Raw genomic sequence first — 24,329 nt, 5'->3', positions numbered from 1 at the left:
CTGAGCAAAGATCAGATGGTTGGTCTTTTACCTACTCCATGAACACAGGTTGGGAAGGTTACGTTTCCTTTGGCTCAGTATCTTCCTTGTCTGTGCTTAACCCCAGTAGAGCAGTCTGAAGTGGTACTGTCCCAGCTTCAGTCTACTCTGAACTACTTTCAATTAACTGCACTGAATAAGTGCTAGAAAAGCAGAAGTGATGATTGTAACAGTTACTAATAAATGGAGTCTCTTTCTGCTTTGTATTTGAAACCCATTCTGGAGCTAACTCTTGTCCTTCAGGGTTCTTCCAGGTTTATTCTATACAAAGCTTTTACTGCTTGCTGGTTTAAGTTTAGGCGTACTGCCATCCTACCCCTCTGGTGATCAGAGTCCACAGGGGAAGAGGGGAGTTGTTTATGGCGGAGACAGTCAGACTTCAGGTAGTAAAAGCTCTCCAAGAATCTGCATACCCAATTACTGCTAAAGTGCTCAATCAGATACATGGAAACTGGTGAGACAAATCTTTTGGATACTCTGAATTATACTCTGTGGAGAGAAGAAAAGGACAGGTGTGATCTAAGCTATTCTTTTCAATTTCATAGTCAGTGACCTTTGAAAACTTCAGTGTTCTCCATCATTGACTGCCATACTGATATCTATATGGGAAGAGGCTGCACTTTGAAATGTTTGCAGCCACTCAGCCATCCAATCCTCTAGTTCCAGAGAACATACGTTTTGACTGATGTGGAAGTCTTTATGGTATAGAGCAAGATACGGTCTTTGTGAAGAGCACTAGGTTCCAATTCCAGGTCCATCAGTTCCTGTTAGATGGCTGCGGCCATTCCACCTTTCTGAGTCTTAGTTTATAATTGCTGTAAAATAGACAGATGATCCTGTATTGATTTATTTATTTTTTAAATGTTTTAAAACTGTTACATGTAACATTCTAACAGCAAGGAATTACCATTGGTGAGAGAACTCATGGGCATCATGCAAGATCAATATTTCTCTAACTCATTCTGGTGTGAAAACACATCTTTTCCTAAGATCAGTTCCATGTGTTTACCTAGAAATCTGCTCCTGCTTTAAATGGTTGTCTGGGCAGTGCTAAGATACTAATTGAAGTAGAAAGCATCGATCCTAAGGAGCTCCTGCAGGAGGATTAAGTGAAATCTTCGAAAGGAAAAGCGTGGAGTAGCACATGTACTATGGTATGGCAGCAGAGCAATAGGTATTAATCCAGCCTAAATAACACTGGGAGACTTGAAGCCTGCTGATGAATAACATTGCTCATCTATTATCCATAAGCAGCTCAGAATGCAGATTTTCTTGATTGGCAAGAAAATATGACTGTCCCAATTTTCAGGCTGTTTTTCTCAAATAAATTAAGAGAGAGTATTATTGCATCTGTGACTGCCTGAGGACACTTTTCTCAGATCTCCAATTGAGAAGTTCTGGCACAATAATCCAATTTGGACACCCTGAAAATAGGGGTCATTTGTTAGTATTTGAATACCAGAAATGCATTCTGTAGCATGGCTTTTTCTGGTGGAGATCTCTTGGCCAGCTCAGAGTACAGCTTGGTGACAGGCGTATTTTACAGGTGACCAAGAGTGGTATTTCCAGATGTGCTTAAGAATCACACCTGAAATGCAATTCTTGCATATTTTTGAAGATTATAGGCTTAAATATCAATTATGGGTCTCACCCAAAGCAATGTTAAAACAGAGCATTGAATACTATAAAACTGCTGCTGTTGGGTCACATGGAGGTTTTTTTCTATTTTTTTTTTTTACCTTACAAACACGTTTCATCCACATAAATGCTTTTATCTGTAGTGGAATTCAAGGGGGTTGAGTAATTTTGAAGAGAGACACTAAAAAATATAGTTTCTTGGGCAAATTTGAAGCAGACTCCACTGATTGAGAAGTAGATGGCTTATTACTCCTATTTCAAGGGGGAGCTTGAGTGATTGCTGCCTTGAATCAAAAGTTGGGCTTCAGCTGGAGTTCTTGGAGCAGTCCATCTAGGGAAGGACGTGTCAGCTGTGGTTTTAGTACTGTTAATTTCGTTAATAATAGAGCTGCTGTCCAGGGACAGACTAAATTCTTCAACCAGAAATATGAACGGACTTTAAGTGCTTGAGTTGAAAGGTGCTTTTATTTACTCTGAGAATGTATTCATCAACATGGCTTGTGTTCCAGACATTTTAATGTCATTTTTATACATGCTTACAGTCATTAGTTTGCAAATGATGATTGAATTAGCAAATTAGATTCTTTCACCCTTGGCAAGTGCCACAAACTTTGCAATTGCAAGGCTGCAAAAGCCTGAGGGCGAGAGAAAGCAGTTTCCAAAAAGAGGAAAAGAAAAAACCCTGTACCAAATTATTTGCTGCAGCAAATAAGGTTTTGTCCAATATAATTAAATACTTATAACTGTATTATTTTCTAGACAGTCAAATGGGATTAAAATGGTATCAGTGTGAATGTCCAAATCCCCAAGCGTGGATCTGGAAAAATGTTTTCTGATGTGCTGTTGTTCAGGTCAGGCAGATGGAAATCAAGCTGGCAATCTTGCAGATTGGTGCAGGTCCATCCATTTTGAGAAAAAGGTAAGCCACGTATGCGCTCTTACTTGGTATGAAAACACATTTTTCCTTTTTCAACTTCTTGATGAACTGTGTACCTTCAGAAAAAGGCAAGCTTAACTTAATCTTCTCCAGGGAAAAATCAGCAAAATCATATCTCCCATGTATAATATTTTTGCTCAGGTAGCTTACTATTCAAACAGCTAGGAAAAAAAAAAACAACTCTTTTGCCTCAAGAAAGGTGTTTGCCTTCTAAGACTCTGGCTTGGACTTTATACAGAAAAAAAATGCCCTCTGGGATCAATGAAAATTGTGTCTTGTAGCAAATTATACCAAATAATGAAGGTTCTACCGTTGAATGAACAGCTCTCCTCTCAGAACATAAATGCTCAGTGGGTTGGAACAGAAGATTTAACATTTTCTTTTTGACACATTACTAACAAGGTTTCTCAGGCACTTCCGTTGTCTCTCAAAACAGTGTATTTGACTGGTCCTTGTGAACAAGAAAACTGATTTAACTTACCCAGATGGCTTAGCTGGGACTTGCAGGTTTTCTGCTTCTCCTGCTTATTGGTCTGGGTTCCTGACAAGCTTAATCATCCCAATTAATTACAATACCAGTGTGGCATCAGCATCACTGACAGAAATCTTCCAGAACTGACAAGCTCTAGTTCTGGGGGATAGATCTTGAGAGTAAAGTTGCCCAAATATTGACTTTGGTTTTCAGATTGCAGCATTAGCCTTTGGTTCCAAACTGTCTGGTGTTTTCCTTGATATGTTGATGTTTACCAGATGGTGTCTTTTTTTTTTTTTTTTTTTTTTTTTTTTAATAAAAGTAGCAGACTTTGTTTCATGACAGAAACCAACATTTGGTGTTATCTGGCTTTGTGACCCTATCAGTTGGCTTTCAGTTATGAGTAATGTCAATGTTGGTACATGGGTGTCTCCTGGTAAGTTTGCTGTCAGTAAATGGGGGGGAGGCAAAAAAAACCCAACTAGCAAATCAATGCCTTCATGAGGCAGAAAACTCATAGTCTGTGTTTATAGTAAATAAAGTGGACAGTTTATCTTATATTTAAAATTATTCTGTGTGGGAGCTAGCCATTCTTAATGGTTCCAAACAAGAACAGATATTACTGGGTATACAGGAGATGTCTAAGGAGTTTGAACAATCTGTTTCCTTTGAGCAAAGCTTTGAAGCTGCTTAGTGGCTAGAATGCTAGAGAGAGGTAAAACCAAAATTACAGTGGTGGGTTTACAATGCATGTGCCTTCCATACGGCAAACCTTTGCACTACATTTTAATGTATTTTAAATAATCCTGTACAAAAAGCTGTTTAGAATCATCACTGAAGAAGGTAAAAATAAGCACTGTTAGCCATGTAAACAAAATGCCATCCCACACAGGTATGACTGGCCTCTACCAAGGGATCCCGAGTTATCTCAGCCCAGAACCTGCAGCTGAAGTGCCAGCAAGATGCACGAGAGCCGTGTATGAGTAGGGACTGCACACGAAGCCTCAGGGTTGATACCTTGCAGAGTCCAAATATGAGCCCCATTGTCATGTGTAGAAGAAGACTTGCTACCATGAGTGTCTGGAGAATATAAAAGAAGATTCACATGCCTTAAAGGATATTTAGTTATAGAAAGTTGAGTCTGGGATGTTGCTGATTTGTTGCTAAGAGAACTAGGGCTGCAAAATACACAGGATGCATTTGTGTTTTGTTCAGAGTGCTGCCAGCTTTTCAGAGCAGAATCTGATCCACTGGTTGTCTTGAAAAAGGCTTTCAATGTGGCCTTAAAATCACTTGGGACAGGCATGAAACCTTGCCCCGTTGGTATTGTAAGGCAATTGACCCATCAGCTAAAACCAGCAAGGACTGGTTTTCAAGTATAATATTAACTACTTGAAAAATTCCCAAATTTATCTTGAGCTTTTTTTTTTTTTTTTTAAGTAAAATGAAAGCAGATTGTTCCATTTATCTCCCACCTTCAGAGTGAGCTTCCTGATTGTTTGTCCTTATCACTTCAAGCCAGAAAGTTTTAGAGATTTGCTAAGCACCTCGACATTGCAGCTTCAAATTCATCATTTGGCAGGAGGGGAGAGGGGAGAATTTCTTGTTCCCATTTAAACTGCTTTTTAGTTCAGAGTGAAATCCCATTTAAACTTAAAGGTTTGGATTGAAGTTTGAGGATCAAAGAGAACAGAACAGAAAGAAAATGTGGCTTTAGCTTGGAGCTGTATCTGAAAAGTGTAACCCCAGATTCAGGGCTTTTCTTGCTCTCTCTTCTGCACCCCCCTCTTGCAAAAGGGGATGTTTCTGCTGAAAGGGCCTTAACTGCACAACATGTGCCTGCAGTCTTTTTTTGTTTGGTTTGCAGTATATAATAACTGCATGCAAGAATCACAAATGTAAAGCATTTTCTTATTCAGAAAATCGTTTTGTATGGCTGCTAAAATTGGGTAAGGGTTTTTGTGGGAGTTGTGTTGTTTGGGGGTGGGGATGAATTGCAATGAAGTGATACAAATTGAAAGAAGCTTAACTTGCATTAAGAGAGCATACCCAGCCCCTAAAAACATGGACCATCACCTCTCTGTTTGTCAAAATGGATCTCCAGCCTTGAGTCTGATGCATGGAGCTTTGTGGATCCCGTCTGTGGGGTGAGTCTCTGAGCTTTAGACAATGTCCCTCTCTGGATGTCACCCAAAGTGACTTGCCCAGTCACACAGAGAAAAATCTCATCTCGGGTGTGCTGAGATGTCATCCTGTGAAGAGTAAGTTGGCCGTGACACTTCTAGGCAGTGTTTTCAGTTTCCAGACAAAACTAAATATCCCCCGTTTTAGAAGCTGGCGGTTGTGGAAGGAGTACATTAAACCAAGGGAAACATCCAGCACAAAAATGCAGTATTTTTGCTGCCCAAACTTTCTTTTTATTAAACCACAGCTTCTGTAATTTTTTTACTTCAAGTTTTCTTCATCATTTTACAGAAATTGTTTTTCTAGCCCTTTCAGCTTCATAGTCAATCACAAAATGGAAATTTTATTTTTTTTAGAGGCTAATAAAAATAATTGCAAACACTTAAGTTTTATTTCTCTCCTCTCCCCCCACTGGTGTAGACATGCCTTTTCAACTGTTAACAGTTAACAGCTGCCTTTTCAGATTAGAAATCCATTTTAAGACAGCAACTGGTCTAAATTTGGCATGATTGGGTGCTGGGAATTACATGAGAAATTACAGGTTGAGGAGCACTGTGCATTTAGTGAAATTCTGGGTGTTTGGATCAGATTCTCTGAATTTTGGCTTTGAAAGCTTGGTCAAGGCAGACAGCTTGCAATAGGGAGTGTTGCCTTTGCAGCTCCCCCTTCCTCTGGGCTTCTTGTAGCAATGCTGTGAGTGTTCACAGGGTGCTGATCAGTAGTCACTGCCTGTATTTAATACGGGAAACTTTGGGCTGGAATGATGCTTTTTCTGATGTGTTCTGACATGTGGAGCAACATGTTTCTAACTACTCTTGCCCAAAACAATAGTGCTTAAAAAAAAAGGGGGGGGAGGGGGGAATCTGCACACTGATAGATGGGAAATTCTTACAGACCTCAAACAGACCAAAATCCCAGAAGACTCAATCAGCACACAGGGAAGGAAGGCAGAGTGTTTTATGTCATGTTTTCACAAAATAACTCTGTAGTTCTTCAGGGACATGGCAGCTCCCAAAGAATAAGGCAGTGCACTGATTTCCTAGGCTTCCAGCAGCATTAGTGACCCCAGCACGATGCTGCCCCAGGGCTGGCTGTGGCAGATTTGGCTGAGCTGAGGCACTGGGCTGGTGGGCCAGTTTCATACAGTTAGTTCTTCACTCCTGTGTCCCCCAGCCTGTGCAGACCCCAGACCTGCAGCCGTCTGTAACAGAGCAGTTGGAGCAGCTCTGGTCTCAGAGGAATGCCACAGCCCAGCTCACACAGTGACCCCTTCCTGCAACACTGCAGGACCCTCTCCTACATCTCCAGGCTACCTACCAGTAAATGTGGCTGTATCATATCAGGGCGTTCTTTTTTGGAAGAGAAACAACATGTGACTTGCCAGACTAATAAAAATTAAATAACAAACACTAACTCCTGTTACTTACCCTGAGATTGTTTTTATTTATTTTTTCTTGCGTAGAGGGCGGCTGTGATCTTTTTTGGAGCCTTTATGTGCCTTTATTTGCTTTCACGAGGCAAGCAGTCTTTCATACCTAATCATTTGTACATGCTGGAAATAAAAAGAGTCTATTAGAAAAGTGCAGCAATATTATTATTGAAGCTTGGGGATTACACTGGGACTCAAAGAAACTCTGCTCTAAATTCTGCCCAAGCCTGCTGCTTGGGTGAATTACTTTGCCTTTGTTGTACTTGCTGCTCCCTTTTTCTGCCCTGGCTTCCTGCGTTGGTGTGTCTCCAAGGTCTCGTCTCTGTGCAGCTTGGAGCCAGCACAAGTTCATTGCCCTGATGCAGGAAGCCAGAACTGCCCAGGGAACCGCTCTGCTGAGGCAGAAACAATTGGGGCAACTGTGTCACCAATACCAAAGAAGATACAAAACAGGGGCAAGCTGTTTGCTGGAGGGAGCTAAGGGTGGTGACAGGGAGAGGAGTGGATGGAAGGAGGGTGTCTGTAATGGGAGCAAAATCAGGTGATCGGTAGTACCTCTAAGTCAGGACTGTGATTTCTGCAGTTTGGAGCAGGGCGTTTCATCTCCTGCTCTCCTGACCCTGCTTCTGTGGCCAAGAGGGACCTGCTATGTTGGGTTATTTCCTGGGGGTCAGCAAGAGGATGCTGAAACCTCCCTTAGAATCAACCAGGATGCTGACTCTCACCCGTCATGACCTTTTTGAACCTCTCTGTGCTCCTTACCAGTTGCATTTTCTACACTGAAAACCAGTGTCGGCTCTTTGGAAGGGCCTTTGGGTTTGCACAAGACAGGTTCTTATTAATACCAGTTAGGTCTAAAGAATGATACCCAACTAATGTGAGGAACAATGAGCAAACCCATTTTTATACAGCAGTAATCCTGTTCTATAAAACTTCAACAGTAGACAAGAGTCCAAATCAGGAATGTTGACCTTGGCTAGATGGGTTTTCTAGAACAAGTTTTATTGAATATCAAACAGTGGTGAAGCCAGAAATGGGTGTGTGGTAATTATTATATTTTGTTGCTGTAGTCAGCCTAGAAGCTAGTAATAGAAACTGTCACAAATACTTTATTGCAAACAAATACAACAATGGAAACAACAAAGAAAATACTGTATTCAGTAAGGCAAGAATCACCAAAGTGTCTGAACAAGTAGATACATCACATTTTAAAGGCTATTTGATTCTGTTGTAAAATGCTAGGAATCTATTTGCAGTTTGGCCCAGAAATTTTTTTGATGTGTAAATACAGAGTAGTAGGGGCTGATGGTGCTAATGTGAGCTGAGCAATAATATACTCAAATAATGTATGACTACACACAGACTTGGTAAAATCACTGGGATTGATTGGGAAGTAATGTTAGTTAGTATAGAGCCTTGTAAGAGGCTGATTATCAGTTACTCAGTTTTCATATAATTCTACAATGACCGGAAAAAAGTTCCTCTCTCTTTGCATCTCCTGCTGTGATCAATTTTCTGTTTTAAACAAAAGTTATACATGGCCCAGATGGGAAGATCATTACAGGCTTACAAGAAAATATTGCCATTTTTGAAACAGGGTTCAAGCACACTCCCAAGATTGTCAGGATAATTTTGCACTTGTGCAAGTGTCTTTTGCTTTATATTTAGTCTTATGTCAACAAGAACAACAAAATTTATTGTCTTTTTAAAATAACCTTAGCATGGGCTATATGGTCAGCACTTTTCATTATTTTGGATCTCACCTTTCTTGTTTGTTTCTCTTTTTTTTTGTAGTTGCAAAGGCATACCTTTGCTAGTAAGTTCTTTAAAAAAGAGCTATGAGACATTTTTGTGGAAAGTGATAAACATTTATTTAAGCATCTGACCATAATATTTCCTATCAGCAGTACTTTATAAGAGATAAGCTCTTTCTGCACATTAGACCTTCATATCTTTTACGCTAAGAGTGAATTTCACACCAGGAGAGCTCTGTGCACTACAGAAGATGAATGTAAGTCTCATTACTGAGCTGAAGCTGGAATCAGGGAGTAAATGCTTGTGGTTTGAGCTCAAAATTATGCAAGTGTCTCCAAAGGGACCTGTATGCCACAGAAATGTAAGCTGTTTGGTGATGTTGTTTGGCTTCTGTTTTTCATCTTTGTTTCCGAAGTACTAGATTATTGCTGTATGTGAAAACTAGAAAATTGAAAAGTTGTTTTTTCCCTCTTGGTGGTGGTGTGACCGTCTTCCAGCCATGGTTATATATGCCATCCTTACCACTGCTTTGGATTCTGGTGACAACTTGTGCATCCCCTGAGAGACAGATAAGTGCTATAGAAATGCTGACACACCTTAAAGAGAGGAAAACCAGAATATTTTTAGGAAACTACTTTATTTCTTTCCTTCCCATGCAGGCTTTTCTGGGTAGCTAGAGATTTGTTCCTTGAAGGGTGGCTAGAACTGGTAGCAAGCAGATGAGTGTTGATGGCATGGAGCCTGCAGGAGTAGGTGTCTGTGTTTGATCAGTGTGGGTGAAATCTCTTTGTAAATGTTTACAAATGGGCAAGGGAATGAAACTCCCACCACTTCGCTCGTATTTCCCCTTTCAGGCAGGTGTTCTAGTCTGAGGTGTGAGAAGTTGATATTTTAGTGGTACTTAATATATTGTCAACCTGCAGTTTGCATCTCTCGTGTCACCAGGCCTCTTGGAGGAGACATGGAACATGCAGTTGTTTGCCAGCCTGCTGCCCGCTGCTTTGCTCCCTGTAACTTCTCAACCTGGTGATCAGGGTCAGCTGTATTTGACAGAGAAGAACCCAAAATCTTCAATGCTTCCATTGATAAACTTCAGAAAATCAATTAGAGGCAAGAGACAAAAGTTAATCCATTTCCTGAAAATCTGTGGCATCCAAGCCTGGATTAGACATCAGAGAAGTCACGGAAGAGCATGTCATGCATCTCCCAGCACCGAGAAAAAATGCAGCATGTATCAGTCATGTTGGATCCCGCTGCAAGATGCAGGCTTGATCAATCTCCACCTGCCTAAAAGCATTCCAAACTCCTCTCTTCAAATGTATTCTTGTAGATAACTTCTTAGAGATTTGGTCGAAGCCACATTTTTTGGCCAGACCTGCCTCTTTTTACTGGAGTTACTATACTTGTTGCATCAAATAAGATGTTACAATATTTATTTTTAGTTTTGTTACTGTATTTAAAAAACCTCCAGTTCAAGCAGCATTTTTGGGCAACTTTTTTGAAGCGGGGGTGACTGGGGGGTGGAAGAGGAGTGTGGGCATACAGGGCATGTTTGTACGCCTCTAAAATACACCCAAAGTACATCTTACTGAAGCTTGTTTCATAATTCTGTATTCAACCAAGTGTTCATATGTTTTTTTCACAAACAAAACAGAGTACTGTTCATAAAAAAATATCTTGGTAGTGCAGCATGCAGGTTTTTTTTGCTTTTCTATACCTTCTGAAGATTTTCCAGCACACCGCTCACCTTCTCCCAGTTGATAATGATACATCAGTTTACACCCCCTGCAGACGCAGCAGCTTTTGTGGATTACCATTTCATATTTAAGCATGCATAGCTTTCCAGAGTATCTCAGCAAAGTACATATGTGGTGTATAAATAGTTAAGAAGAAAGAGTAGAGAGATGCACGAAATGTCTACATACAGCTTATAAAACCAGATGTTCAGAGAATGTGTAATTTAGATTTCTTTCTGCAAGTGTGGCTGTTAATAGTGAAAGAAATATAGCTGGCTGGACAAATTTAATCAGACAAATGCTTGATCTGTGACACTATTAATCCTGTAGATCTGATTTTTAATTTTTTTTTATTTTTTTTTTTTTTTAACCAGAGGGAAGATCATGTTAAAGTCAAAATATAGACTTGTATAGCTTTTAACTTGAAAATAACAAGCTGCTATGGACAAGCATCCAATCTAATTTAGATACTACATACAACTCTATTTTGGGCCAACTTCAGAAGTACTAACAGCCAGCTAAAGTCCTTCATTTGTTGCTACGTTATCTTTGGAACCCTAATGTACTTCACTGACTAAACATGGGGATTGGGTGAAATCATGTGACATTTTATTAGGCGGTAAAAATATTAAGAGCTACTATTTAGTTTATGCAAGCTGAACACAAGAAAACCGTTACAGAAACCGTTACATCCACCTAAAATCTAACAGTATTTCTCAGATAAGGCCCTGTTGCTAGCAAGCTTTTCCACAAATAGGTATTTGCACAAAACCTAAACCCTTTGTAATTCCTTTAGGTAAAATCAAGGTGAAAATATGGACAGTGGTATTTAGATTTTGTACCTTTTTGTGGTGAAAATAAAATTGCCTGTAGTTAGTCTTCTGGAATAGTAATAATTCTTCTGTCCACATTTGTCTTACCTCTGATAATTCTTGCTGCTGCTATTATTTTGCTATTTTACAAAAGATCAAGTCAGCTTCAGTCTCCATTTGCTCAGCGTGGTTTGCCAGAGCTCTGTGGAATGCTCAGCTGGGGAATTGGATGCCGGTGCAGATGCAACAAAGGACAGATTTTGTCACAGTGATGCCGGATTGCACATATCCATCTTAAGAAAAGAAATGGGGACAAGCACCCTGAAAAAATTCTGAAAATGGTGATGGCTTTTTGTGAACAGCAGAGACTACAGGAAAGTTCAGAAGAGGTGAACCAAAAGAAAAGGAATTAATCTGTTTTGTCTCTTCTCTCTTTGTGGGCTTCCTTCCTTCCTTGCTTCCTTCCTTCCTCCTTTGCTTGTTTGCTTCCTTCTTTCCAACAGTATCTCTCCTATAAAAGAATAATAAAACAAAGCTCAATGCACTCAAGTCCTCTTTTTACACTTTCTATATTTCAGTCCCATTTAATACACTCCAGGACGCTGCTGACATGGGATATATGTTTTGCTATGAAACTTAGCATATGCATGGTCTCCTGACTTGATTGCCCAATACAAACAGAACAAAAGTGCAAATCGCTCGTGGCCACAGTGGGGCAGAGGAATCATACCTTCAAAGTTTTATGAAGCCAATGTGGCATTATCTATAACAGCATTTCTTCAGCGTCTCTTGAATGAAGCTGCTGTAATTTTGTGTTGTGTGGAGCCCTTGGAGCTGCTGCCCTCCAGGGAGGGAGGAACACAATGGATTGCAGGGGAGGGAGTAATGAACTTTGAATGTACCAAGGTTCATCATTTGAAGGAATTGGGGTTTCCTGCTGACTGTGTGCTTCTGAACTGTCCTATATTGCCTTTTGCTATCACTTGTGAAAGATGATAGTAATATTGCTGTTCGCTTTCATTTTATGCAGCCAGTTCTAAACTCTTCATATCCACTTTTATGCAGACCAGGAGAGAAAAATGCTTTTATTAATTAAGTGGCACTCTCTTTGTTCCAGTTACCCTGGTTGTGCTTATTACCTTGGCTGCTATGTGTGCTTGGCACTCTCGAGTCATTCTTCTCTTGTGTGGTGGTTATGTGGGACAACCAGATGGTATCCAGCCCCCTGTTTTAGAGGGCTTTCTCCTCTTGGCTCAGCAACCCTAGTAACTGAAGTCAAGGAAGCTCTATTGTGCACTGAGGAATGTGGTGAGAAGCTGCTGTGCCCTTCCTAGCACGCTCAGCGTTGGCATGAAGGAACCGGGGGAGCAAAGACCGACTTATTTGAAAGATATCTCCATCTTTTTCCCACAAAGCATAACGTGCATAGCGAGTGTCGTACCTGCTCTGCTGGATGACAACTATAATTTGTATTTCGTTTTGCCCAAGCCAACCCCCAGAGCTTACATAAGTGTCTTTTTGTCCCATTCCATGTCAGAGCAATTTTAAATTTAAATCCCAGTGCTGTGGGATATTGCCTAATCAGATTAGATGGCATGCACCAAGTATCTTTACAGCTGTATCATTAGTTCTTCTAGATTGTTGTACGTAAGTTGTGGGTTTTGAAGTCCTACTGAATATGAAGGATGTGGGTTGGAGGTTAGGGGTTACCTCTATTCTCGTAATTTATTATCATTTCTCAGACTTGGAGAAAAGAGTTTTTCAAAGCATGGAAAAAACCTTCCTTTCAAGCCTATGGAGTGAAAGCATTTTTTCATTGTGTGATGCTGATTTGCTTTATCACCATATATGCACAAATGTCCATGCACTCGCACCACTGACAGTAACACCTCCAGCAGGGTTTGCAAACAGAATAATGGCTTCAGCAGCGGTAGGACAGGACAGATGGCTGTAGAGCCTTCCTACCCTCTAGCCCTCATCCAGGTCATTGATAAAGATATTAAACACAACTGGCACCAAGACTGATCCCTGGGGAACGCATCTCCCTGTGTGGTTGTCTGAACTACTGCTTTCAAGCTCTTTTAACATTAAAAGCCCCAGGCTGCCTGCCAGCCCCTCTCACCCGCAGCACAGGTGTGTGCACACTCACCGGGCTGCCTTGTGAAGTTTCAGCCTGGCATTCAGCAAGCAGGTCTGGGCACCTTCCTCCACGAGGACTCGCAAAATCCCAGGTTCTTTGTCTTATTCATGAAGATTTTTTAACTAACCCCCTGGTTTATCTTTCTCATGGACCCTTACACTGGACTAAATTACTCAGGTTATTCAGCAGAGGCTTTAATGCATACCCAGAAGTCTGCAGGGTGCAATGGGGCTGGAAGCGCTGGGGCTGGCTCTGCCCCAGCACTCACCTGTTTGGAGGTGTCGGGGGCAAATCCACCTTCCTCTGGGCTTGGGCACTGTGGAGATGCAACACAAATCCTTTCCTGAAGTGCCAGCTGGGAGGATGAGTTTCTTCCTCATCATGAGGCAAATGAGAGTTATACATACATACATACATACATACATACATACATACATACATATATATGTATATGTATGTAGTGTTGGTTGATTGGGTTTTTTTTTTAATGTTGTTTTGGGTTTCTTTTTTCACTCATCCTCAACACTCAGCCTCTTTGAGTACTTGGAAACTCGTACTGATGATAAAGCACAGGCCAAACATAAATCCCAACAACAAAATCTAATTTAGTACAGGACCCATTTGTAGAAGTACTAGAAGACCCTGATGATCCTTTGCTTTGCGGAGCCTGTGTTGGCGACACAGAAGCCCTGTCAGTTCTGTGTGCTCATCAGCAGGTGGTGCTGGCCAACTGCACATGGTTCGTGCTCTCCTGGAGCTCTGCACCAGCAGCTCTCGGACATGTCCCTGGGGAGGTCAAATCCCAAGGTGAGCTCAGTCCAGTCTCAGAACAGGAGCCCCATTTTGCCAACACTGTGATCTGTATGTCCTTGGGCATAAGGAACTGCTCAAACTTCTGACTGCAGCCAGAAATGACATTTATTGGAACATGAAGTTGGACAGACTTGCTCTGAAATATGGAAAAATAAGTCCAGTTTTATGAGGGGGAGATGCGTACACAGAGGGACTTGCGAGGATGTGAAAGTTCATAGATGGATCTTCCCTCTTTGAGTCCCATCTTGAAGTGGAACACAGAGAACGGTTCCAAGCATGACCCTTGTTTCTCCTCACGCCAGCATACCTATAGCTGATTCTCCTTCAGCTTCCTACTGAAACTTTTTTTTATTATTGCATGTGACCTTATAATAAGCGTTATAATCATGCAGTGATCATAAACGAGAAGTTAAAGAGCAGTGTTTATAGTGGAGTCTTTACATGGACTTTTTTTTTTCTTTTAATATCATTTACAAATAGAAGTGAATGGCTAATAATCTCAATCTTCCTTTACACAATCTGTAAAGAAAATTATTGTTGATCTTTGCATGACCTTGTGGCCAATGTTGTCAACGTTGCCGTTAGGTCTATCTTCACACTGGCAAGTGTTTCATTTCCTGTGGTCTCTGTTTGAGGACTAGTAACTGGCATATGGTAAAATAAGTTAATAAGAGGAACTAGACAATAAATCCATCACAAAGGGGCATACAGGTATAACAGGCACCAGCTCACTCCCTGTGTTTTTTCCAGTTGAAGTGGAGCTGGGGAAGTTTGCAGGAGTTACATGCACTTCGGAGTTGACTGAAATAGCGCAGGTCACTTTCATAATGCGTATTTGATTCCTTGATTTTTTTCTTTCTTTAGATTTTTGAAATTTATATAGAACCAGTAATGGTTTTTGAGAAGGGGCAAAAATGCAACCCATGTTAGGAAATAGAAACTGAAAGTCTGTTACACACAGTGCTTATAATTTAAGTTTAGTGAAACATTTGTCTTGTATTAGCAACTAATTATAATCACATGTAAAACTGAACATCGTTACCCAGGATTAAGTCCTGTTGCTTGATCTCATTTGTTGTTTAATTCCTTTGGGGATGTTTTAGAGAAAGGTGCTTTAGATCAGGGCACACTCTTCATAACATTTTAAATTCCCTATTAAAGGTGGCAAGTGCTATTTCTTGATAGCCACAGACTTTTTAGCAGAGCCTGTTGTGACAGGACAAGGGGTGATGGTTTTGAACTAAAAGAGGGGGAGATTCAGGCCGGACATGAGGAAGAAGTTGTTGGCCCTGAGGGTGTTGAGAGCCTGGCCCAGGCTGGCCAGAGAGGTGGTGGATGAAGCATCCCTGGAGACATCCCAGGCCAGGCTGGACGGGGCTCTGAGCAACCTGAGCTGGTGAAGATGTCCCTGCTCATGGCAGGGGGGGCACTGGGGGAGCTGGGAAGGGCCCTTCAACCCAAACCATTCTATGATTCTTGTAAATGAAGGGACTTTACAATCATGGAAATTCCCCATGAGTTTTTTAAATGCATAACAATGAAATTGATCATTGCGCAAGTTCTGCGTTGTTATAAATATTATTTACTAGGCTGTTAAATAGAAATCTCATTACTGATTCATCTTCTGAATAGAGATATATAAAATCTGGGCTGTACACTGTGTGCAATCCAGTGCTGCATTTTATAATTATTTTGTTTCTGTAGATTCGTAAGAGATCTATAGGGAAAAAAATACCAACTGATGATGTGGAGATGGTTTTGATGGACCACAGTAGTTCTGCCCAGCTTCCTACCAAGTCACTAAGGGAAATCCAAAGGGCAGAGACAGCTCTTCCATGAGCCACCCACATTGCAAAGCTCTTCCAGCGGCGAGCTCTCTGGTCACAGTATGTTTTTAAGTTGCCTAAAGTACTGGTGAAGCAAATCTGATTTGTGTGATCTTGTGTTTTACAGATCAATCCAGACGCTGGTACAGGACTGGGGATTAGCTCATAACCCATCCCGGCAGCTGGGGGCCCGGGGGGGTGTCTGTCCCGCCGAAGCCGTGCCTGCCCGGGGGGGTTCCGCCAGCCGCAAAGCTGCTGTCCACGTGGACCGGGGCGGAAATCTCTCGTCCGGCTGCTGCCAGAGCCTCTCCAGCCAAACCCAGAGACATGGCAACAAACGGGACAAAAGTGGCAGACGGACAGATCTCCACGGAGGTTGATGCTTCAATCACCAACGACAAGCCCAAAACCTTGGTAGTAAAAGTGCAGAAGAAGAAGACGGATCTTCCAGACCGAGATACTTGGAAGGGAAAATTTGACTTTCTTATGTCCTGTGTAGGTTATGCTATTGGCTTAGGGAATGTGTGGCGATTTCCATACCTTTGTGGCAAGAATGGTGGAGGTATGTTTGCCATTTCATTCTTACAACCCAGGATATATTTCTGTATTAGAATTCACCACGAAAATTATCAGTGAAACAGAACTTGATTTTAACAGCTTTTTTACTTGTATGGGTGTGCTTTCTGGTTTGTTTTGTTTTGTGTTTTTTTTTTTTCTTTTTATACTTTTCCAGGAGGGTTGGAACCATTTTAGAGTGTGGTGCTCTGCTTTGAGGTATGCTCTGGAGTTTATTCTGCCTTCTACTTGGCAGGTGCTTTTAAAAGACCATAAGACATTAGAGCAGAATGAAAACACATTGTCCTCTAGTCCTTCAGAGGCCTCTCTTTTGGATGGAGTTTTAGAGAGGATTGCAGCTTGTAATACTGACTCTAAGCTTGCCATAAAAGACAAACTTAGCTGGAAAGCAGCCAGTTCTGGCTAAAGCCTTAATGCTATCTGCATGCTCCTGTGATAGATGAAGGCAACTAAATACAGAGTCTTCTGGATTTTAGCTTTTTACTTAAATAGAAAATATTTGAATGATGAGGAGATTATATATATATATATATTTTTTTTTTTTTTTCCCCCTTATTTTCACCTCTTGAGATACTGGTTGAGAGCTGCTTTTCACAAGCTTTTTTGAAAAGTTACACCTGAGAGGGGAAAAAATAGGGTTTATTTTCATATACAGCAGGGATGGAAACTGTAAACTCAGTAGTGGTTTTCCCTACTGTAAGAGACTTTCTCCTTGTTTCTTTTTAGGTGCATTCCTGATTCCCTATTTCCTTACCCTCATTTTTGCTGGAGTGCCACTGTTTCTTCTGGAGTGTTCCCTGGGTCAGTATACATCTATAGGAGGCCTCGGGGTGTGGAAGCTTGCTCCGATGTTCAAAGGTACAGCATGCATTTGGATTACTTTCCATTTGTTTCCAAGTTGCACAAAGTGACAGGGCAAGGATGTTTCTTTATGCCTTCATATTTTTACTGGAACCATAATTTTCTAGAGAAAACCTTCCTGAGGTGTAACTGATAATTTTGAAACATGCTAGGATATTCATCATTCCCTATTAAAAAGAGCAAGAGTTAGGCATTAGAATCTCACAAACTTATATTTGAACTTCAAAAACTTATTAGTTTTTTGTGAGAACATATACAGACTGTTCAAAGTAGCGTATTAAATCTAGAAATAGCTGTCAGAGCAGGTGTGGAACTCTATTCACAGCAATTCGGTAAACGGTGTTTCTGTTTGGGGTTACAGAGGTTTCTATCTCCTGTTGTTCTTTATTGAAATTCAAAAGCCAGACACTTCAAAGGTAGCTATTTCATGCTGAATTGCTGAAGACAAGCTCACTCCATACTTAGATTTTTAGTTAGTTTGAGATTTCTCATTGCTAGAACCTCAGTGTTTTAATCTAGATTCTGCATAGACCTACAAACCTCACAAACTGTGCTTTTTGCCTTCTAATCCCAAATTCTTGGACACGGAAGAACTCCTGAGCTGACTTCTGGACCAGCAGAGGAGCAAGTTACACTTTGAGTTATAAATTACTTCACACAGTGAAGGGTATGGTGACATAAAAGTTTATTTAGAGTGGATTTTGTTCTAGGAAAATTTGTATGGGGAAAACCAGAGAGATGAAAGTGTTTCTTACAGAGAATTATTTTAACTTTGCTGGAGTTACTCATGTTGGAAGGGAGCACGCTGCAAAGCACAGAGCCCTGCTTTGCATTATACTGATTTTGAGCTTTTCCTCGTGTTTAGTGTCATGTGAGAACTGTCACCAGCCTTGGATATTTAAGCCCATGTGTGGAGTAGAAGATAAGACATTGTCATCGTGGAACCCCAACATTTCTTTAGTCTGAGATGACATAATAGCGTTATACTCAGTGTCGAGCACTTTGATCAGTATGAAGTGGCTACCTGGACTGGTAACTCATTCCCGAGGCATCCAGAGGTTTCTGTGGGACTGCAGCTTCAGAGAATGAGCTGATTTTGCTCTTTTCCCTAGGAGTAAAAATTGCCTGTAAAATCTCAGCAGCAGCAGCAGTGACTGCTTACTGCAACATGGAAAGAACTGGACACTATGATTAAAGTTATGGCTGACTGAACTATCACCTAAATCAGGCACCTTTTTATAATGGTACTTCTAAAAAAAAAAAAAAACTTGGCTTCTACAAAATTTGGCTGATGGTATCAGCCCCATATGTTGTATTGGTCCTTCTGAACTGCACCTCTTCAAGTGGCACTTGCACAGACGTTACTAGAAGTGACCTTCCTTTGTTTCTTTTTTTCTTTACAGGTGTGGGACTAGCTGCTGCAGTCCTTTCCTTTTGGCTAAATATTTACTACATCGTGATTATTTCATGGGCCTTATACTACCTGTATAATTCCTTTACCACTGTAAGTGCATGTGTGGGACGGGGGGTTGGAATTGTTTGTTGAATGTAAACTGATATATAAATAGCTGGTTAATCTGTCTCACTATAAAGGTGTGAGATTAACACAAAATGCATAGAAATCAGTAGGATAAGCCATTTCTTACTAAAGAAAAACTATCCTCTGCCTTGGAGCCCAAAGGCCAGTCCTTCCCCTGAGAAAATTCTGGTGTATAACTGTTTTTTTTTTTTTCTCTTGAATAGCAGCCACACAAATGTTGTTTTTTTGGGAAACAGTATGTGTTTTAATAGTGGAGGGGTTTATTAAAAAATCCTCATGGACTGGAAGGTCTGCGATTTGATTAGCTCTGAGCTTCCATTCATTGTTGTTATTTTCTTTTTGTTTTCTTTCTTCTTAAATTTATCTTTAGCTGTCCTGTTTTCTCCCCTCGAGAACAATTCATCAGCTGAGTAGGTCTTGTCTGATTTGTGGGGTTTGGCCATCTGAGGAAGCATCTGACATAAGTCTCAATAATTAATGCATTATTGTTCAACTGTTGCCTCTTCTATAAATTTTATTCATGCTTGCTTGTTCTCGGCCTTAAAGAATTGTCTCTTGTCCAAGTTTGCATTAATTACTTTCTTGATTGTTTCTGGTTTTGTTACCCTCTGATTTGTTATTGATGTGAAAGGTCAGTCATAGGCGGGAAGTGGTGCACTGGCCCACATTAGATTAATGTTGGCTTCTAATTCCCTTGAAGCATCTTATCCTTGTACTTGAAACATGCAGTACCCTGATACAATATTTTCTGTGAGAGGATTTTTCCAAAACTGGTCATCAGAAGAATATCTAAATTGTATCTAAATGAGATTTATTCTAATGGATAACGTGGAAATAGGTTCTGCCTCTCAGAAGTTCTGAAAGATAACTGAATGTCATGGGCACATGTAGAAAATGCACGTAGAAAATAGAAAGTTTTCATTTTTCTAATTGCCCCCTGACCCAAGGGGAAAATGGAAATCTCTCATCAACAACCACCACAGCTTGATTGCCTCTAGTGCAACATGAGCTAACAGGACCTCCAGGAGATCCTTCCTGCTGCCCTTGTTTCTTGTAGCCCCCAATACACTCTCACATGTTGAGATGTGTATCAGACTCCAAAGCATTTGGGTTGATATATTAAAGAAAGGAGGAAATATTTTCACACCTGATGCACACAATTGATAAGAAGTTAAATAAGTTGAGTGGCAGATGTGCAGCACACTGCGCTCCCCGGCGTGCATAACTCCAAATCTATTAGTTCTCCACTCAATTGTAATTTCTAGTAAAGAGGGTATTGCTTGCTTGAAAAGCATTTGACTGTTTAGGTTTTTTTCTATTTCTTTCTTAAATAGACTCTTCCTTGGAAACACTGTGAGAACCCATGGAACACTGACCGCTGCTTCTCCAATTACACCTTAGCAAACACCACCAACATGACAAGTGCCGTGGTTGAATTCTGGGAGTAAGCTGATAATTTTTCTCTGTATCATTCCTGCGTATATGCAAGGGTCTGCTTGTTATAATTCAAATACCATCTTCTGAATTAGTTGTTAAATACACCATTCTGTTGGCTTATTCTAGACGCAACATGCACCAAATGACTGATGGATTGGAAAAACCAGGGCAAATCCGATGGCCACTAGCAATTACTCTTGCAATTGCCTGGATCCTCGTGTATTTTTGTATCTGGAAGGGGGTAGGCTGGACCGGAAAGGTAAGATTAAAAAGTACTCTAAACAAATTTCAATTAAAAATGCCCTTTTTACCCAAATATTCTGAAAATCCATGAGGTAAGAGGCACTGGGGATAGTTTTGCTGGCATAGCTCTGTGAAGTATTTCATCTCTAACTTTTTTCAATTGATCCAGCCCCATGTTTTTGAAAGCGCTGGCTCCTCTGTATCTCCTCTGTAGCTGGCTCTGACCGCAGACTGGGATGGTATGTTCGCTTATAGACTTCATGGCTTTGCCAGGTATAAAATTGCCTAAAAATATGTCTGCTTGTTCCTGGGATGAACATCCTAGCTAGTTTGGAGAGCAGCAGAGTGTGGATGCAGCGTTTGGGCTTCAGTGAGAAGGGTGCATTGATTGCACTGCTCTTGCCGCGCTCGGATACATAGGTGCAGAAGCTGCATCGACATAAGAGCTGCTCCTCCTGTCCTGGTGCACAGGCACATTTCCACGCTCTGCTCCTTGGACTACGCCTAGTTTGAGTGCAAAATAGAATTTACCATGAATTAAAGGAAATTATATTATTGACAGACCTTTCTTCAGGATGAAAGGGCAACAACATCTGATATTGGTATATATATCTCTCCCTCGCCCGAAAATGACAGGAAGAAATCTGAGGGAAATGAAAAGCCACAGCCACGAGGCCTGGAGGTCACTGAAGGCTCGGGCTGTAAGGCCTCCAGCCTGCGGTAGAGGACTAGGATTTTTTCACACTGAAAGAATTAATTGTTAGCCTTTGACAAGATAGTTGTAGCTGTGACCCACCTCAAGCTGCACATTGAACGTGGCCTAGTTGAGCTCAGACCCAACTTCATTTCTCCTGTCTGCAAAGGTGGCAAAAAAGGGGCTGATGGTTTGAACCTGACTTCATAGCATCTTTTTTTATAAGGCTTTTGAAAAAGCAAGAGAGTAGGATCCTGCAGGGCAATTATGGCATGAGATAGATGAGGAGAAAGTGTTTTAAAAACACAAGAGCAGCTGTCTGAGAGCAGGAGAAATAACCTGACAGATGTTGTTCTACAAGCAGGGTAGAAGTACTTGAACCTTGTGCTTTTGGGAGCTCCTCTTGTTGAATACAAAAAGGAAAAGCATGAGCTCATCATGTGAAAATATCCCAGTCCACTATATTCCATCTCCAGGACAGTCAGCAGCAGCCGCCTGCCTTGGAGCCCTGGCCGTGAGGGAGTTCTGCAGCAGACAGAATTCCTTTCCACACCGAGCTTGTCCATCAATAAACGCGTCGATTTTAAAAGTCAGCCTCAGTTGCCTGCTACAGTTCTTTTAGGGAGCAAATATTTTCTGAAGTGTTAACAAGCACAAATAATTGTTCTTTTGGCACTTACAATGTCTTGTTTCTTCACATCAGGTGGTATATTTCTCTGCTACTTATCCCTATGTTATGCTGCTTATCTTGTTCTTCCGTGGTGTAACACTGCCTGGAGCAAAGGAAGGGATTTTGTTCTACATAACTCCCAACTTCAGCAAGCTTTCAGACTCTGAGGTGAATATTCAATCCTTGTCAACAAAAGTTTCACTACTAACTGTTCACCTTTCAGACATATGACCTGCTCCTCAAGTGCAGAAACAGATTTTTAAAAAAATTATTTCCTGCAATCAGGTTTGGCTGGATGCTGCCACACAGATTTTCTTCTCCTATGGTTTGGGTCTTGGTTCACTGATTGCCCTTGGAAGTTACAACCCTTTCCACAACAATGTTTACAGGTAAGCAGATGACCGCACAGATTACAGTGGCACTTCCCTGTCTCAGCTTGAGCTGGATTCTGTCTTTCTGTGTTATAAATCATTGAAATAAAGTGCAATCTTGGATCTGAATATTAGATGTTATGTCTGACTAGCAATGACTTGTAAAACTGCATTTACACTAATGGGGAAACACTATGACTTGTCTGGCATGAAATGAAACCTGAACTATGAAGTCCTGAATCATGAAAGCTTTTCACAGGAAAGAAGAGTAATATACTGATGAACAGTAGCCTTGCTTGACGGACTGCTTGAAGCATTTTACCTTTATTTCAGGGACTCCATCATAGTGTGCTGCATAAACTCATGCACAAGCATGTTTGCTGGCTTTGTCATCTTCTCCATCGTTGGATTCATGGCTAATGTCACAAAGAGGCCTATTGCAGATGTTGCAGCATCAGGTATCCAGTCTATTATTTTCTAAGTCGTTCAGTGGCATCAGTTATTTTTTGTTTGTACCTTGTATCCAGCTGCTCCATGTAATTGTTCAGAATCCCTCCCTCCAAACATTCCTCAGCTCCCCGTCATTTTAGTCGCCCTTACTGATTGCAAAAAGGAGAGCGTTGGTTCGAACCTCTCAAAGCAGCACCAGCAAAAATCATTTAATGTGGAGCAGACTGTCTGCCTGCCCAGCGCTCACAAGCCCCTGGTGTGGAGAGCGGACAGGCAGAGACTCATCTTGGGCTGAGGCAATTAGTACCAATCTCTGCTACTGACAGGGACAGCGTTTACAAGAGGTGGCAGCGCAGTTAGCTGCTTCAGTGCTTAGCTGGGACATCAGATTACGAGTCCCTTGCTACAGAAGTTCTTAAAAGCAAACCAAAAGGAGGAATGATGGTCGTTATGTTTTAGGAGCCCATATTCTCCATTTCAGTTAGAGTATGAAATTCCTTTTACTGTTCCTTGAGGTTAAGCCCTTTGAGACAGATCCATTTCTCACCTGTTCAGACCTACAGCTGTGATGAAGGTTGTTTGACGCAGGGCAGTGAGGCGTCCGCGGCAGGATTCTGCTGTTCTGTGCAGTTCCTTGTCTGTCTTCCAGCTGAAAACACTTCCCGCAGCAGAGCAGATGGCTGCCCTGACCCAGCTGGTGCACCAGATCCTCATTTAGCGGTTCTGGCCACAGGGAGGGATCTGATAACTGAAAGCTTGGTTGGAAGTCGCTGGTGGACAAAATATGTCTTACTGTACTAGCAAACACATCCCATTGATGAAATATTCCCCTGGTTAGAAAAGCAGATAATTTAAACCCTAAAAATAATCTTCAAGAAACTACACATACAAAGAAATGAGGAAAAAAATCAAAATGGCATACACTGTTCTCAAAAAATGCTCTGGAAAGTCAGTGGTGTGTGAAATAAGCTTCTTGGATTTATGTATTTGATACAGATGTAACTATATAAAGACTACACCTGCAAACAAACTCATATTTTTATATCATATTAAGCTCCTAAATGCATTTTAAGGTACCTAGGATAATAGGCTTTTGAAAGATGCATATGACCTCCTATGGCCACTAATTGCAAAAGAAATCGAAGCTTTTAATAAAGGCTTCTATTTCTCTGAGCAAACTCAGAAACTGATGCTGTTTTTAGCACCCTGAGGCATGTTGTTTTGCGACCTTTTATACAGCTTTGTAAAACAAATAATGTCATTAAAAGCTGTCTGCATTTTGGTAGAATGTGTAACAGAGTAAAATTAAGAACATAGTTATGTTTTTTATTTTGCTTTTACTACTGCCATTTGGAAAGCATTCCAATCATTGCTGCTGCTGCCAGCAAATAGTTGTTTCAAGATCTGCATTTCATTTACTTGGACAATTCAGGTGTCTAATGCCAATCCTTGCTCCACTGGTGTGAAAGCGGTATGTGTCCCGCCACTTAGCACAGACAGACTGACTTGTAATGAACTCGGATACCCCCTTAGGTGAGGCACACTAATTTTATTTCTCTGATTATTTAGTTTGCTACAAGTTTCACTCTTAACCTGACAACAGCTGGTTTCCAGCTATACCATGACAATGAAAAGAGCTCCTTTTTTAATAGGAATTCATATCCTCCTCCCAACACTGTGCACCCCATCAGCATTTAGCAAGAACA

At 41.0% G+C, this 24,329-nt stretch overlaps 1 protein-coding gene across 1 annotated transcript in view; it reads left to right on the top strand.

Annotated features, from left to right (window-relative positions):
* Window positions 1-24,329, top strand: part of SLC6A1 (solute carrier family 6 member 1) — a 60,489-nt gene that overhangs the window by 24,853 nt on the left and 11,307 nt on the right. Inside the window, exons 2-9 of the mRNA XM_082059864.1 lie at window positions 15,909-16,343; window positions 17,084-17,215; window positions 18,622-18,722; window positions 20,093-20,202; window positions 20,322-20,454; window positions 21,836-21,970; window positions 22,088-22,191; window positions 22,507-22,631. Of these exons, the coding sequence (XP_081915990.1) occupies window positions 16,109-16,343; window positions 17,084-17,215; window positions 18,622-18,722; window positions 20,093-20,202; window positions 20,322-20,454; window positions 21,836-21,970; window positions 22,088-22,191; window positions 22,507-22,631 (1,075 nt within the window). The 5' untranslated portion in view covers window positions 15,909-16,108. The remainder of the gene's footprint in view (window positions 1-15,908; window positions 16,344-17,083; window positions 17,216-18,621; window positions 18,723-20,092; window positions 20,203-20,321; window positions 20,455-21,835; window positions 21,971-22,087; window positions 22,192-22,506; window positions 22,632-24,329) is intronic.

Source organism: Streptopelia decaocto, assembly GCF_964273445.1.
Source record: "Streptopelia decaocto genome assembly, chromosome: 8".
Lineage (NCBI taxonomy): Eukaryota > Metazoa > Chordata > Aves > Columbiformes > Columbidae > Streptopelia > Streptopelia decaocto.
Note: the sequence above shows the minus strand (reverse complement) of the source record. Positions and strands in the feature narration are given on the sequence as shown.